Source organism: Buteo buteo, chromosome 26 (genome assembly GCF_964188355.1).
Source record: "Buteo buteo chromosome 26, bButBut1.hap1.1, whole genome shotgun sequence".
In the NCBI taxonomy this organism is placed as follows: domain Eukaryota; kingdom Metazoa; phylum Chordata; class Aves; order Accipitriformes; family Accipitridae; genus Buteo; species Buteo buteo.
This window is the reverse complement of record NC_134196.1, coordinates 1,849,571-1,866,898: the sequence shown is the minus strand read 5'-3', so window position 1 is coordinate 1,866,898 and position 17,328 is coordinate 1,849,571. Positions and strand designations below refer to the sequence as shown.

Sequence of the window (17,328 nt, the reverse complement as noted above, 5' to 3'; positions counted from 1 at the left end):
AATTTGATAATCAGTTGACTCCCAGCATGTTGCTGTAAAGCCAGATGGAATTGTAGCTTTTGCTTTTCCAGTTGAAGTACTGGGGAAAGCTGGTGCAAAGATGTCCCTGTCTAGATGTTTCCTGAAGCTCAGTAGCAAAGTTCTGTAACTGTCCAACAGGAGAGTCCAGCTATTTATCATTTCCAATGGTTTGCTAGAGACAAGGTGGGCTGATGGTAGTTTTCTGTCTCTGCATGTTTTTGGGGGACTAAGGGACACAGAAAAGTCCTGTTTAAAATTTCTTCTTGTCTACCTAGAAGCACGTTTCTTTTGATAAAGGAATTAGCTTTAGAGCACTTGCTAAAAGGCAAAGTTGGGAGGGGAAAAAAGGCCTGGCATGAAGAATTTAACACTTTCTTCAAGCAATAAGACATGCTGACATAAAACATTTTTTCCAAATGTATCAGTTAGTCTAATAAAAGATACTAGTTTCCTCCAAACTTTGCCTCTAGCATAAAACATTCACATTGATCTGCTCTCTGAGGAGACAGAATTTAAGGATGTTCTTCAGCAATATTCCTGGTATATAGAATATATTCTAGAAGTCAGGATGGACATATTAAATGGTGTTCTGAAATACGATAGGGAGAGGACTTCTGAGAGAAGGTCAGGATTAAGCTATTTGCTGCGGGAGGCCATTTGCATTACTAGGTAAGGTCGCAACTTGTTTCAAAAGCATCTGAGGAAATGATGTTAAGACAGCTGTTTGTGCAAGTGGATGCTGAGGACTGAGCTGCAAGGTCGAGCAGTGAAGCAGGGCAAGCAAGTATAGAAAAAGCTAGTAAAAGACCTGGGAGTTAAGGCCAATGAGAAACTCAAATTTTCTCAGGATTTTTGGAGAATTGTCAGCATCTGGTTTAAACACAGCAATTGGAAAATGGGAGAACGATAAGTACAGCTGTGTCCCTTTGAGCTGTCAAAGTCAGAAAAGAATGCTGAAGTGTGATATAGGGTATTAGTGATTACTTGACTAAAAAAGAAGCAGAGAAATTTCAAAATGCAGTACGTTTTAGAAGACCTCAGTAGTACAGTGAATCAATCAAAGATGGTTATTTATAGCACATTTTAAAATATCTAGCAAGGGAAAAGTGCATACTGACCTGGATAGAGGGAGAAAAGTGTAGCACAGTAAAAGCTAAAACAGCACTGTGCAGATCATCCTATTTGCTGCTTAATGATTTGAAAATAGACTTCTAAAGAAGCTTCAGGAACTGCACAGGTGCTAAATATACTCAATATAATATGTATAGATTCCTCACTCCAGGTGTGTGAAAAACAAGAAAGAAAAGAAGTACAGTTCAGCACAGACGTATTGGAGAGGTTCACGCCTGAGGACTCTGATGCCCACTCAAGTCCTGCTTCCAGCTGCTTTTTGGAATGGAAACAGAGTGGTAGTAATCAATCAGGCTTCTTTCTCCCAGGTCTCCAAAAAGTGCAGGGCTACTTGTTTAGCCTGTGCAAAATAACTCAATATGAGCTGATAGGAGAGAAGCAGCTCCACCAGAAGACAAGTCAAGGAATGAACAGTGTGGTGGTTCGGCAGCAGCAGAGCCTCATCAGCACTTAGTAGTTTTGCTGATCCCAACCAATCGTACTGCAGTTTTTACAAAAAGTCATAGAAACATTAGGCTCAGGAGATTGAATTGAATTCTTTATTAGATTAAATCAAAGCAGCTGGTTACCTGGTGTAACATAACTCCAGCTTTCAGCAAAAGGATGATGTGATTTATGAAAATGCCTTCAAAGCAAATAGCTGCCTCCTTAAACATGCTTTTGATATCTTACTTCATCTGCTCGCAGTGTTCATTTTCTAAGCATATCTTATCGGCTAATACATTAAAATACAATAATTCTTACTGGCTAAGAATTCACTTTCACCAAACTGATGCCAGTGCTTAGTATCATGTCACGTCATTCTCAATATGCTGCAGTAGGGCAGATAGTCCATTAAGGACGTGCTTTTAGGACTGGATGTGGAACATATTGCCAGGCTGTAGTGACACTGTTACAGCTGATTCTGTGCTAGCTCATAAACAAGGAGGTTTATGTTCTCTGTGGTTATCGGCCTGATGCTTTTCAGTGACCAATAAAGGGAAGAGCCAAACCTCACAGTGGGAGAGGAAGCCTTTCCGTTGATTTGTGTTAGCTTTAGGCAGCTTCCACATTCTTTTCACAAAACAAATGTAAAAAACCTGTAACCATAAACAGGCTGAGTATTAATCTCCAGAATATGAACATATTATTGTATGACTGAGTGCTTCCTTGATTGTTCCTCCCATCACAAAATGGAAGCACGGTCATATACAGGCACATTACACTATCCTGAACTCTGTCAATAAGGGCTGTACAGCACAGATTGTTTAATTGTCAGATATTAATGCCACACCACATAGACACACTCATGTAGTGTGAAAGAAAAGGTCTGGATTAGAAAGGTGCAAGACAGAAGTTCCCATTTCCTCAGTAGTACTCTCAGATTTACACGTGCACTGGAATGTGCTTCCTCTGGGTTCTGGCTTCTGTGTATTGTCAATGGTCTTCAGAGAAGGAAAGTTACTGCTTTATCTACAGCAGCCCCAAGAAACCTTTAGCTTCATCAGAAATCTGCTATATCTAGTAATGATGACTCACAGGAACAATTTTATTCTTTGAGAGTCCTCCCTTGGTTGGTTAGAAATTAAACATTCTCATTTAGCACTAAATGAAATCTCTAAAGCCTCAATCATACTTGAAGCAAGCAAAGTAATCCTTAGAAAGCAATGCTTTTTGAAAGCAGTTTTAATCATCAGCATGATTTGCTGTTCAAAGGAACCCATTTATGCAAAGAAATGAAAATAATGTAACAGCTTCATTCAACAGTTCTGTGACAGTTGTTAACGTTTTCTTGACTCAAAAACAACTTTGTATTTTTTTTTCCTATTTGCTCCAGCAACTGTTTTTCTGGAGTTTTGGAAAAGAAGGCGAGCAGTAATTGCTTATGACTGGGACTTGATAGACTGGGAAGAAGAAGAGGTTTGTATTAAAAAAAAAAGTGCTCCTTAATCTTTAATACAAAAAGTTTTGGTTTAAAATGTAAGCATGTTTTTCTTTTGGATTTACCTTCCATTCATTCTTTGAATCTTCATAAACTAGGAAATAAGCATTTTTCTCCTCAGAAGTTTCCTCTGGCATGTGAAGAAACTTTCCCTGGTCCAAACTGTCCTCTCTTTTTACACCTTTGTAAATCTAAATTAATTTCAACATACCAGTGGCTGTCATTGTGGGAGATTTCAGGAAAAAATGCACTTTGAGGGAAGCTAACAAATTTTGCTTTTGAATCCAAGGAAATTCTTGACAGCCCAGGGTACTGTGAATTTTGGCAAACGAGCTTTTATCTATTGTTTTAGATAGCCACAAAGAACATTGATGGAGAGAAAGCCTTGTGAGGCTTGTACCAGCTTCTGAACGTTCAGGTGCTGGTTGCCTAAGTGTACAGGGCTGCGGAGAGGCTGGGGGAGGTGAACCAACCCAAAGGACTGAATTCATCCTCTGTCGGTAGAGGTAATCCCCTTAGGGAGGAAAGCAGACGGCAAAAAATAGCCTTAACCTTTTTCTGTGGTGGTTACCAGAAAGAAAGAGCATGCTCTTGGGACTGAGAGCTGAGGTCTAAGCAGAATTAGAAGGTTTTATTATGCAGGAGAAAAGCAAGATTCGGTGGGTGTGGCAGAAAAAGTGCTCCTGGAGTGGGATTTGGACATGCAGGTGTCCACAGAGTCTGCTCTCCTTCCTCTCCAGAGACTGTCCTGAAGCTCTTGGAGGGACTGGAAGAGGCTGCTGTACTGGTCCCAGTGCAGTTGAACTTCTATATTGCTGCCTCTGCGGAAGAATTTCATTAATCTTGCCAGTAGAGAAACAGAATTCAGAGTTGTGGGATTTTTGTCTCTACAAGGCAGTGTAGTTCAATGAGGCCATGAAACAGTACAATTGCCCATTTGCTGGTAGGATTATTTTTTTTTTTAAATGCTTAATGACTAAGAAAATAATCCAAGAACATAAAATAAAACTGGAAATTGGTTTCTTTATAGCAACAGGAACATCGCTATTTGTGCACACATGCTGTCAATTCTTGGTGATACTTCAGAACTATTGTCATATCCTTAGAAAATACTCTAATACTGATTTAACTCTCCTGAGATTAGCAGCCTGCTCTTGCCAATGCTGACAAGTCACAGAGAGATGACACTGAGGTAGTCCTGCCTGAGGTTCAAATACTGGTCAGGATTAACCTGCAGCGATCATGTCCCCTCATGGCTAGTTGCAAAAAAAGCCACTGCTGCTGACAGCTCAGGCAAAAGATGGATGTACCAAATTGCAATTTCCAAGTCAGGATTATAGCTCAGTGTCCCCAGAATGAGAAGGAGCCTTTAAACTAACAAAATGCACGAGCAAGTACAGTATGAGGCCCTTTCTATTTTTTTCCCAGCAAGCCTGGTCTTGCAGATGTTTGTATTTTAGGATGTTATATGACTGCACCTTTCACCATTTAACCTCCCTGGATTTGGGATTATGCTGATTTATAAAGCCATCCACCTGAACCCTCTATGATAGGTTCATTTACAAATATTGAATTTCCTGGTAAGCTTGTCCTTAAGTGATGCTTTGCTTTTTTTTTTGCCTTTTTTTTTTTTTCCTTTCCATGTGATAATACTAAGTGATTTCTGGCTGCTGTGGTAATGCCTGGAGGAGTCTTTTGCTCAAGTGTGAGCATAACAGCTCCAAGCCCATTCAGGAGCGGTCCCCGTTCCCTCTCCTCTTTATGCACGTGGCCAAACTCCGCTTACAGCCTTGCTGCTACTCCTGAAAGGGCATGTTCTCTTGCAGAGCCTAGAGGAAAGCGTTCCCATGGAAGATTTGCTCTCTGCTTTCTAAGATTTTTTGGAAGAGCATTACCGAGCCTATGCAACTAAGCCTTTAGCTGGAATAAAGACTGAGATGACAGAAGAGACTAGAGTTGCTAGATTTTTCCTCTTCCAGTCAGAAAGCCTGAAAGAGCTTCTGGTAGTTGAAATATCCTCGGAGAAATATGATGTGTTTATTTTATGATGTCTATCAAATAACATTATTTTTTATAAGAGATGCTTATGTTCCACTGACAGATTATTTCAGTTTGGCCTGCAGGATGACATACTCATGTCGGTAATGTTCAGAGGATACCTGCTCCCTGCTGATGGTCAGCTGCTCTTTTATTCTCACACCAGGCTCCTTCCAATGAGCTCCGTCAACAAGACATCAGTCGGGTGCCCCGGGGCAGTGGCGGGTGTACCTGTTCCAGAGCTGTTCATTGCATCTTCTTACAGTTCTAGAGGGAGTTTTGTAAGTCTCTACAGCAGAAGGTAGCAGTCTTTTCAGAAGCAGTGTGCCAGATGGGACCTTTCTCTCTCAAGTTAGAGGTTAAAGATGCCAATAGGAGCTCAACTGGCTGCTTCTCAAAGGTTTATGGGACCAGTCATCAGAGCATCGGGATCTCATTGGCATTTGAGGCATCAGTTCCTCCTTTGGTGAGCGTTCAGCGGGATCCCAAGAGTGGGAGCTGGTTGCCTCCCAGCAGTGTCTTCTCCAAAGATGCTACCTGCCAGTGCCCATACCGACTGCACGACTCGAGCACATCCTTGCTTTTAGGTGAGCTCTGCGGACCACTGCCTCCTCTCCTTGAGTACCGATTGCTTCCCTTTTCCATTGGCACTGGCGTCTTTGCAGGACTTTGCCCCTGAGACAGTCACAGTTTGGAAGCAGGTGTCACAGGTGAAGAAGTGTTGAGATCGTTTCCCTGTTCTGTGGTTTGAAGTCCATCTCTTCACTTTGCCATTGCCTTCAGCTGCAAGCAGGATGACCTGCACACCCCAGGATGTGCAAGGAGACTTACTTCTGGGGGAGCTAGCATTGTCCCAGTGAGCAAGATTCAGATTTTCTATCTCTTACAAATCCCTTTTCTACATCTGGGCTATAGAGGACAATACATCCTTGGGCTAGGAAGGATAGGACTCCTGCAAGAATTCAGCTGTTGAAGGACTCGGAAATATCCCAAAAGAAAAGGGTATATTTCACAAAGAAATTTAGAGTAGGTCTTCTAGTGCAGAAAGATCTGGCCTGAGGCACTGCACATTAATCCATATTTGATACTCCAGAAATCAGTCTGGTTTCTCCCGTGAGTAAAGAATTGGAATGATCCATGTTTGAGAAGTGGGAAGGAAGGAGAATGCTGTGGAGTTTGATCATGAAGTTGTACATGTCAGTGCAGTGTCAGTGAGAATTTTGTCTCCATAAGGTGAAAATTTTACTCCTAGAAGTGCTGCTTTCTGATGAAATCACTGCTAATTAAATTTTCTTTCTACATTCCATTGAGTTTTCACTGGACAAAATCAGCTGATTTCTTTTATTAGCTATTTCAAAGAAATCAATTAAAGAGTTCTAATTACCATTTTATGTCACAAGCTTTTGTTAATGAAGATTGTTATTTTTATTAACGTTATCTCCCATGTCTAGCTTTTGCTTGCTTTAATTTTCATTGTCAAATTGAAAAATAAGGTTTGGCTACAGAGAGAAATTTATTAATTCCTACCAACAATAGATTAAAAAAAAAAAACATTTATAAGGCTTCCTATCACTTTGTTATTGCTTTTCTCTTCTAAATGAAGAGACAAAGAAATGAAACACTGAAGACGGTGGGAAGGAGAATTAAATTTGTTCAGATATGCAACCTTGTGAATTCCTCACCACTTTAGATTTTCACCCAAGGAGGGCACGCCGCAGCCCCCGCAGTGTCCGGGTCCCCCAGCCTGGGCACATGGGCTGGAAGTGTTCTGGCTCCTGCACCCCTGTGTATCTGGATTTCCTTTGCTTGTAAATGAGGTGCAAGGTGGGACACATGGAAAGTAACTGGGTCTTGGCTGGGTGTGCAAAAAGAAACCAGCTGCGCGGAGTTCCTGGCAGTCCCAGCTGAAATATGGCTTTGGCTGCTATTTACGGCGTACTTTTTTCTTTTTCTTCACTGTCGCTTTCTTTATATAACCTGAGCCAGACACAGTACTGTTCACTTTTTGCCCCAGGCTGAGTGTCATTAAACAGGTACGAAGGTTTAGGCCAGAGTTTCAGTTTTGTGTGGCGATGTATCTGTAAAAATAGCGTTTGCATTAACCGAAGTGACTGGCGGTCGTAGGAGATACCTAGGTTCGTGGACGGGAGGATATGATAAGGGCTTCCCTATAGCGCAGATTGTAAAAGATAATCAAATGTTGGTTTAGAGAGCTGCAGAGAAGAAAGGGTTTCTTGTATATGACTCAGTAAATCAGCTGGCAGAGCCTTTGCACAACCTACAAGGTGCAATTCTCGAGCGCCCTGCTTCAGTCCCACAACACTCTGTCCTTTTGCATGTCCCTGGGCACACGGGAATACTCCCTACATTCTTTCTCTTCCTAGATTATGGTCTGCTCAGCAGCCTTCAGCCCTGATGGGGCAGGAACAGCTTGAGCAAGGTAGAATAAGAGCAAGGCGTTACCCTGCCTCCGCAGAAACATGCTTAGCCTTTGTATATAGCTAATGGAGGGCTGGTTTCCCTCAAGCACGTAATTAGTTACGCAGGCATTGCAGCTGAGCATACGTGCCACTTAACTTTTTTTAATACCATGTTACCAGGTTGCTGCTTGAATTTAGAAATTAACTGTATTGAGAAAGTGCCTTCAAAATTTGAGAGAATGAGACGTGACTTTTCTTTCCACCAACCCCCCCCCCCCGGGGAATTTTATAAAAAGGATGTAGGATTTTAGGATATCTTATTTTTATTCACATTCTAAAGCCTTGTGCGAGCAATTAACATTCACGTATTTCAATGCAGTCCTTTAAGGTCTGGGCATTTACAACTTTCAGTCAGTCAAAGTTCAGCTAAATGCCGTTGGAGGGTTGGAAGCGACTGAAATTGGTAAGCTGGGTTCTTGGCCGTTCCAAAGCAAGGCACAGCAGAGACCTGGGGCAACAGGACAGTCCGCAGCTGCCTTGTAGCCAGCTGTGCCACGAGCCGGTTCTCCAGTATGCATCAGAGCACTGTAGAACTTGATCTAAGGGATATGGACCACCAGCAGCAGCGAGAGGCCGTCTTCGCAGCCCGGTGCTTCCCCTCGTCTCTGGCAGCATCCTCGATGTCACCCGTGGGTGAGGTGGCACAGGACACGGGGCTGTTGGTGGCCCTCCCAGGTGGCCGGGCAGGGCGGTAGCCCTACTGCAGCTGAAATCCATGAGGGCTTCCCTGAACCCCAGCTTCTGACAAGGCTGTCCACAGATATGACCAAGCCTCTCCCCAAGAAATCCCCAGGTTTCATTTCAGAAGAGGGTTTTTATGGCAAAGCAGGACCTGATGTTTCTGCTGCTGAAAGCTGTTCCTGCTAATAATATTGTCCAAATAAGGAAGGAATTGAGCAATATTAGATGGCACGGCTCCTTCTTCAAATGCTGAGAAACTTTTGCTGGTAATGGGAAAGTAATCAATTACCTAGCAAACAGCAATTGGGTCTGGAAAAATGAATATTTTTTTTTTTCCTTTTTTCTTTGTTGTAGAATTCCAGTATCAATAGGATAATACCAGGCTGGAAAACTCAGTGGTATCAACCTTAAAATGATTTGGCTTACAGCCATATAGTTCAAAAGAGCATTGTTTAGATGAGTAGCTAATTGGGGAGTTAACTAAATACTTCCAATATTGTTTTATGGGTACGGTGATTTATTCTCGTTCTCATGAAGGAGACCTGATTTCCCAGCTCAGCTTTTATAGTAGCTGTGCCAGCTGCTGAATTCAAAGATGTAATTCCCAATAACAGTGATCTGATAAATTATCTGAAGCTTCCTACAGAATCTTTCCTAGCTGTGCTGTGTGTGAACATTGTCTGTCTGTTCTTTAGGAGGAAATACGTCCGCAGTTTGAAGCCAAGTACTCCAAGAAAGAACGAATGAACCCCATATCCGGGAAGCCAGAGCCTTATCAAGCATTTGCAGATAAATGCAGCAGACTCATTGTTTCTGCATCTGGAATATTTTTTATGGTTTGAGAACTTTTATTTATTTACCAGTTGAAAAAATACAAAATAACATTATCTCTGCTGAGAGAGTATAGAAATATTGGATATGTGCTTGAAAGTGAAATGAGCTCTAGCATGTTTACTGCAGGCTGCAAATCTGTACATATCAAATTGCCTGAGTTTCTGTCAAGTCCTACACTAGTTTATTCTTCACTGAGTCTCCCAGATAGTTAAGTCCTTCCTTCAAGGCTATACACAGAACGCTATATGTAGTGACACACGTGCCAGAACAGCGATGCTATCCAACACCAACTCCAGCTGACTGAATTAGCTCACTGATTTCCTTGCCTTCCCTGTGTAGACAGAGCAGAGTGATGGGGAGAGATGCCATGGAAGAGGCCGTTGTTCTCTGGAAACTCTACAGAGAACCTAACTAAGGTGCCTGGAGTGCCTGATGATGTTAGTATGTCCTAGTGTTTCAGTGTATTGAGGAGGTAAGGAAAGAGGATTCATATTCCTAGTGCAATTGAAATGGAGAAACCGATGTTCCTTGTCCAAAATGAGGCATCTCTCCCCCTTCCAAAGTGCAAAACTAAATGCAGCAGCAAAATCTCTCTTAACAGAGAGCCGCGTGCGTTTCTGCTGAAATGCCCCCATCCTCTAACTCCACTGAAGCAGTTATTCGCTGTTATTCACATGACAACAGCAATGGTAGGACTGGTCTTGAAAACACAGCTGGCATCAACACAGACCCTCGTGGAATTTACTGGGGCTTTTCCAGGAGGCTAGAAAATGATATATGTGTATAAATGCCGGAGCTGTGAAGAGGCAGGGAGGTGAGCTAGCCCAGCAACCTTGTGTTTGAATGAGAGGGGAGGGAACCGGGCAGAGGGCTTGTAAGAAACTGATGGCTTCAAAATTGTCCAAAGCAACCTTGGACAAGGAAGGCAAGAGCGTTCCTGCGATGATCTGTGCTCTGGTGGGTCAGGTGGGTAGACAGAGACACGCGGAGAAACGCTGGGCACGAGGAGCTGACGTGCGGTCTGACTGAGCCCCTGAAGACACCGACGTCTGCTCAGGACTGCAGTCTCTGCTCAGAATTGATTCTACACCTGCAACATTTTGCATATTTTCCCTACGTTTTTTTTCTTGAAGGGGGACAGTTTTCACTCCCTACCCTTTGCAAACGCAGTCATTAATCTTAGCCTAGTGATAGAAGTGATAGATCTTGCTCAAAGTGCCACAGAGAGTAGCCTTGCTCTGAATTGCGTGCACCACAAATTGTCCCCATAACAGTCCTTGAAATAGGACAAGGATTATTTTCACTGAAGATATTTTTTACTGCTGGCATAGCGTGGGCTTCCAATGAGTTAGAAAAACTCTGAATTTTCCCCCATTTAGGTAAAAAAATTCCTTTAAAATTATATCTTTAAGCACAGGAGATACACACTTATCGACACTTCAAGTCAGAGCAGTTCTAAAAATTTCACAGCATTGACTCTCAGTGCAGTTACTAATACAGCTTGAAGCAGATTAGTGGTTCCCTGTTAACGAAGGGAAGCGGTCCTTCTTCCCCCCAACACTATGCAGGGAATCCAGAGACAATCCTTCACATTCACACACACTTTCTTTTTCTTCTGCACTGGGATTATGTCAATCAATTTTGTAACTAATAAAATGTGAAACCAGCTTGATTAGAATTCAGTGTTTTCAAAATCATTTTGCCTATTTAATTAGCTTAGATTTTGGTAGGTTTGAGTTGTCTGTGCATAACCTTGGAATACACCTATCTTTTGCAAATAATCAGCTGTCTTCTGCTGAAGAAACTCTCCTTATCCAATAAGGTAGCTGAGGGGTACTGTGTCAGAGTTTCTCTGAGATGAGTCACCTGTGCTAATTCACAACTGTTTGTCCTTTAGGTGGCTTTGCTAAACTGAGACATAAATTGGTCACAATGGAAAACAGTTGTTGTTTAGTGCTCAACTGTTGCATATGGACCACAAGGTGATTTAGCAGCCTGGCTCAGCTGCATGGCTTTCACATTATAAATGTCACATTTGCTGAAAGTCTCATCAGAGTAGAAATTACAAGGGCAACTGAATTTGTTACCTTCCCTAGATAGAATCTTTCCAGAACTGTAGCAAGAAACAGCTTGCTAGGGTAGCTTGCCAGGGTTGTTGTTGAGGCAGTGCTTACAAACGGAGACGTTTTTTCCTCTAAGTGTGCAGTCCATCAAAGCATAAAATCCATCCCAAATATGACATCATCAAGCTGGGACACCAGCTTGAGACTAGCCTTTGCACATTGTGGAACATGCATGTAAGGAAAATTTCTAATTCCCAGAACTGGCAACACTGTTTCCCATATTAATGCTAAGGGAGAGGTACATTTTCAAGAAAATGTTTACAACTACAGATTATTTTAATATTATTTCAAAGATATTTTGCATTATGGAAAATAAAAAGGACTTCACAATAAGAAGAATACTCATGTTGAAACCTTTCTCTGGAATCAAAATGAATGTATTTTTCAAGACTTTAATTTCATTGTTTTAGTTTTTAGTGTTTCAGGCAGAAGATAACTCCTGTTCTATTGAACGTTTTCAGGTTCTTCTCTCTGATTCTTTCTTCCTTTAGATCTGTGTGGTGATTGCTGCTGTGTTTGGCATTGTTATTTACCGTGTTGTGACTGTCAGCACTTTCGCTGCCTTTAAGTGGGCTTTAATCAGGAATAACTCTCAGGTTGCAACTACAGGGACTGCAGTGTGCATCAACTTTTGCATCATCATGCTACTGAACGTGGTGAGTAAAACTAACTTATCCAAAGTTATACCCGAGCCATCAGATCAGCAGATATCTCAGCCTGCAGACCACTGAATGCTTTTGGTTTCTTTTTCAGCAGGAATGGAGTGTCTTGCTAAGCCAGAGATGGTTTTATTGTTTATGCACGTTCACTATGTAAAGTACAATTCCAAACCCAAAACATTACGCAAAGTGTGTTTGAATGTTCTAAAAAATATTTTAGAGAGACGTGTCCATACTCCTGTTTTATCCTCTGCCTCTTTTTTTCCTTTCATATGTTTGCAGGTTTCAGTCCTTTTCATTAATATTCTTCTTTTCAATTAGTGTTTCGATGATATTTTTTAAATACAGGGCCAAGCTTAATTCTTATTTATACTGGTTTCAGTCATTCCAGCTTCAGTTTTCACAGTAGCTTACCAGTGAGGATATGCATATACAGACACAATGTCCATATGCAGGAGAACTCCTTTGAGCTAAAAACTCCGCGAGGCTCAAGCAGACATGACTCGTTCCGTGAGCTGCCTATGGCCTTTGGCAGAGTACACCAGGGACACGCTCTGGGCGCACTGGGGGGGCTGGCTGACGTCAGGTTATTGCTGTGAACTGGTTTGGAACCAGACTTGGGACAAAAATGGGAATTCTATGTGGTGACAGTATAGCATAGATCAGATGGGGAATGAGTTTCATCCTTCCATGGAGATGCAGGTACTTTGTATGTTGTGATAGCAATGTGTCTTCTATTAGTTACTCTTCGCAAGAGGTGCACGGCATTGTACTATCAGGTTTTTGTCCACTGACATTATAAGAATGCATTTTAAGGGGAAGGAGGGATCAACCTACAAACCATCCAGGTGCTGGAGCCAGGGCGGAGTATCTCTACCCACTCAGTAGCAAGCGTCTTCTGCAAAAAGCATGTTAGGCTTTGCTCCAGGAGATATGCTGGCTTAATTCCTGGGGGAAGTGTGAGAAGTTATTTCAGGCCTGCACGTTTCCACTTTCTGGCTTGGAGACTACTTTCTTTCCTGTGCAATACCCAAGCATTTCCATCATCTAAAAATTAATTTTAACAGCCCCTCGTTTATATAGCAGGAAATTCCAAGAGGCTGTGCTGCAGAACGTCACTTTTCCCTTTGGTGTAGGCAAGACTGGATCGGTGACTAGGACAGTCTATGAAGAACTGTTGACTTTCCTGTGTTTTCCCAAAGGTGGGACTATAGGCTGAGAAGGGGCAGAAAGAAGAGGTGGAAGCTGTTATTCTCTCTGAATTTGTACTGAGGGTTCTCTTTTATGTTATTTTTGATTTATTGTTTGTTGTCTGCGGCTTTTGGGGGTTTTCTGTAATCCACCTAGAGCACACAATAAGCATAGAAGAAATAAAAAGAAAACTATATATATCTATGTCAGTACAACATCCATTTCCAAGCTCTCAGTATAAGTCATTGTATATGCAGTTAAGCAGCAACAAAGAAATACTGCACAAACAAAATTACTTGGTTCTCAAAGACTTTTACAGCTTAGAGAAATTTTTAAAATAATGGAAGATGGCTTGAAGGTGCCTTTTGAGAAACTTTGTTTTATTTCCTAAAATACATCAAATAAGTAGAGCACTGCAAGGATGGATTTCTTAAGCCTTATACTCATTACCATGCAATAAGCAGCACAGCCTTAGATCTGGATATAGCTCATGGAAACAAAAGATCCCCAAAATATGAAACTGCAGGAGCTATTCAAAAGGACTTAACATAATCCCTCACTTCCCATGATAGATTAAAGTAGTTTACTGAAGGACAGTAGTGGGATTTCTTTTGAAAATAAAAATAATAATAATAAAAAAAAATCTTACTCCAGGAGCAATTCAGGTAGTTGAATCCTCTGCAAACTGTGACTCAGGAAAAGAAGCAGGAGAGCAAGCAAAGATACAGTAATAAAACCAGAACGGACCAAGATGTGTATAGCAGTAGGGAATTCACTGCCAGGAAGCCTGGAAAACCACCAGTGATTCTGATACGAGGTGACAACTTCTCTGAGCATCAGGGGAAAGGTCTAGACCACACGTAACTTCTGGAGTGGATGCTCTGGGAGCTCAGTACATGCACTGACACATCCATCATGAGAAAACAAAATGACCTTCAAGCATAATGTCTCCCAGATAATCCTGCAGCCTGACCTGGGAACAATTATTAGCTTTACCTAGGTTAATAAAACCTGTTAATTCCAGTGGTATCGCCCATAGAAAATACGAACACAGAACAGAATATGATCCTAAAAAGGCCCCTTGGGACCAGTAGTGATAAACTGCAGTAGCAGATAATTAGATCCAAACCTTGTTAACAGAATCTCTAACGCAGTCGTACTGTTCCAGGAGGAATAGCGACAAAATACAGTTTTGATACCCCCCTTCTGCAGAGCAATGTACGTTTGTAAAATAGCACACTCCCTGCTGGGATCAGGATATAAACCACCCAGACATTTAGCACTTTTACAGCTACCCTTAAGAGATGCTTTTAAACCTAGAAGAAACCACCTTTTTCATTACTTGAAACAAAACTGTTTTCTCCAAAGGCAGCAAAAAGCTATTCTAAGCAAGAAGTGGTTGTTAACAAGGGTGGGATAATTCAGGAGGACTTCAGTCCTTACACAGGCAGTTTGATCTGTAAATTGTACGTAACTCAATTTAAGCAAGAGTTTATAAGGATAACTGCAAATGAAAAGAAACATTGCTGATATGCACTTTAGGAATAACTAAGTACTTGAGCCTGAAATATGAGCAGTTCGTATCCCTGCAGGCGTCAGTGAGAGTTAAGGACATTTAGCGTTTTGTGAGAACAGGCTCCAGACTCATTTAAAGCAAATGGAAATTGTTGTATTAATTTACACCAACACTGATGTTGGTGGTGATGTACTTTATAGGTCCAAAAACCCCTTGCAAATACTGATTGTGAAAACCCTCCAAGGTAGTTTCTGTAAGCTTTATGAAGCTAGCAGTCTCCCGGAGAGTTTGAGAGCATGGTATCTGCTCAGCGCAGAAAGTACCACTTAGGATTTAGAACAACATCACTGACTCAGAGTAAGAAATGTGTCCGGTGGGGGGGATTACTAAAGCCTTTCTCTGAAGCAACCCTGTCTCGCCAATGTCTTTCCTTTCAGCACCAAGAGAATCCTGAACAAAACCAAAAAGCCCAAAATACCCAACATACCAGAGCGTGCTCTTACTAGGGTGACTTTTTTGAGAGAGATATATGTTCCATAAGTAACTAAAACAAAAATCCTAGTTGTGTTCTTGTTCTGCTTTGGGTTTTTGGAAAAGCTATCTCACCCTTTTTCACTGTGTTTGTAAAATAGGGACAGTGACAGCAGTTTTTTCTCCATATGTTGTGGATGAAAAGAGCTGAGTATAAGCTTTAAAAATACTACTGTTCCTTGTTTGATTATATCATTATTGTACTATTACTATATAGTTTTATTATCATCATTATCAGAACATCACAGAGACACTCTGGATGTTAGATTTAACACCTAAAAAGCAGTTACTCTACCTAGAAAGCAGTTCTGTTTTTTTGAGCTGGTCATGTATCTAAGAGGCTATTTCTTCTCTGTTACAGCTGTATGAAAAGGTTGCTCTTTTCCTGACAAATTTAGGTAAGCAATATTAAATACAAAACTGAATGATATTGTACTGACTTTTTGGTCCCTATACTGTGATAGTATTCAAACTGTCTGTATAACTATGAAAAATCCTGATTAATTTGCAATCTATAGGAATTAATGTTTTTAAGTTTATAATAAAGGAGTATATAAACTAAGCGATAGTGCTATTCAATCAGCGGTGACAGCAATCACCTACCTGGCTTGCTTGGGTCTTGTTCCAACCCCTTACCTTATAAGAACTTAAACAAATTGTTACCTTGAGGGAAAAAGCGTGAGTTTTCAGAGACACTGAGCACTTGCAACCCCCAGGTTTTGTGAAGACCTGGAAATGGGGGAATCCCTTCTGGAACCCCAACTTATAGCTTATTGACTATCAAACATATGCCTTTAAGAGGTGCAGTATTGTGGAGGGAAGATAACTAGGTGATGGCTCAGCTCTACCAACACCTCAACTCTAACGGTGTTCCAAGTGTCAGTCACCTTTTCAGCTCACCCATAAAGGTGATCTTTATCTAGAGTAAGGACACATTTCCTAAGGACAGCATGTACGGTCACTGGGGCAGCGGTAGGCTATCACTCATATACGCGCAGCTCAGGCAGAGTCTTTGGAGGTCCTGGTCATGCTGGAAGATTGCAGTAGTTGGTGGCAATCAGCAAGGGCTCCTTCGTGTCATGAAGCCTGAAATGAGACTCTTGCTGAAGGCCTATCAAGCGAACCGTATTATGGCATGTGTAGAAGTGGTTTGAGGAGATTATTTTGAGCTTCTGGATACCTGTGTACGTTGGTGATGTTCAGTGAGGTCTCTTGGACCAGGTGGACAGATTTTAGTGTCTTCTCAGAGGAAACACACAGCTGATTTTAGCTAGTGTCAGGGCTTTGCTACATCTGGGAAGTTATAGGTGATGTGTTCAAAGCACGTCTATATAAGATAGCATTTTATTCTGTTGTTTCTTATTAGACTGAGAATCCTCGTTTGTATGCTGTAGATTTAAAATATTTTTTGCCATCCTGTATCCATGGAAAAGATAGCTGCTAGTTACATGTGACTTTCAAGTATGTGATTTGCACAGGCTATGCTCTTTTCTCCCTGTGACACCCTGGGGACAGTAAGATACAGTCTAGAGACCTTGAAGTGTGATCACTTTCTGCCAGGTTATCATCAAGGTAGGTCTGATTCTTGTAGCCTGTGCAGGAAGCACTTGTATGAAAACTCAGTGGGTCAAGCTGTTCTGACCATGTTCAGAACATTTTGTGGTTTTTACTCTCGTGGCCTAAGTAGCTAATTTGGTTTGAATGATCTTTATCAGTGTAATAAGCTCAGAGTGAGATTGGCAGCAAAGCTACATTCAGGATGTCCTTCTTCAGCCTTTACATGACCTTTCCCAGAGCTCACGTCCGTGCTTCTGCAGAGCCTTGCCATCGCCTCTGATGGGCATATGAGCAAAGCTTCAGCTGCAGCAGCCTTGTTCAAGTCAAACTTGTCCTTCCGACAGACTGGCATCAAAAAGGCACGATGCTTTATTTCTTTCTGCTTAGCTAAATATGTATCCACTGGTATACACACAAACTTGGGTTTCTTGACAGGCGTTTCCAAATCACTAACACCGTTGTTAATTTATGATATGTTTTATGGTTTTGTTGATGCATTTGTTCAGAATTTCCTCATGGCTAGGGCACCTCTAATTAAAGAGAATCTAGTTTATCATTGTTGTTTCTGTACTTCCAGTACATTACTGGAGGCTCCTGAGGAAGTAGTATATGAGTACTACCATTATGATACTCAGAATCACCATTA

At 41.5% G+C, this 17,328-nt stretch overlaps 1 protein-coding gene across 1 annotated transcript in view; it reads left to right on the top strand.

Annotated features, from left to right (window-relative positions):
• The window catches only part of ANO4 (anoctamin 4), a 220,981-nt gene that overhangs the window by 181,091 nt on the left and 22,562 nt on the right, over positions 1-17,328 (top strand). Inside the window, exons 17-20 of the mRNA XM_075058242.1 lie at positions 2,969-3,051; positions 8,967-9,107; positions 11,720-11,884; positions 15,487-15,523. Coding sequence (XP_074914343.1) covers positions 2,969-3,051; positions 8,967-9,107; positions 11,720-11,884; positions 15,487-15,523 — 426 coding nt within the window. The remainder of the gene's footprint in view (positions 1-2,968; positions 3,052-8,966; positions 9,108-11,719; positions 11,885-15,486; positions 15,524-17,328) is intronic.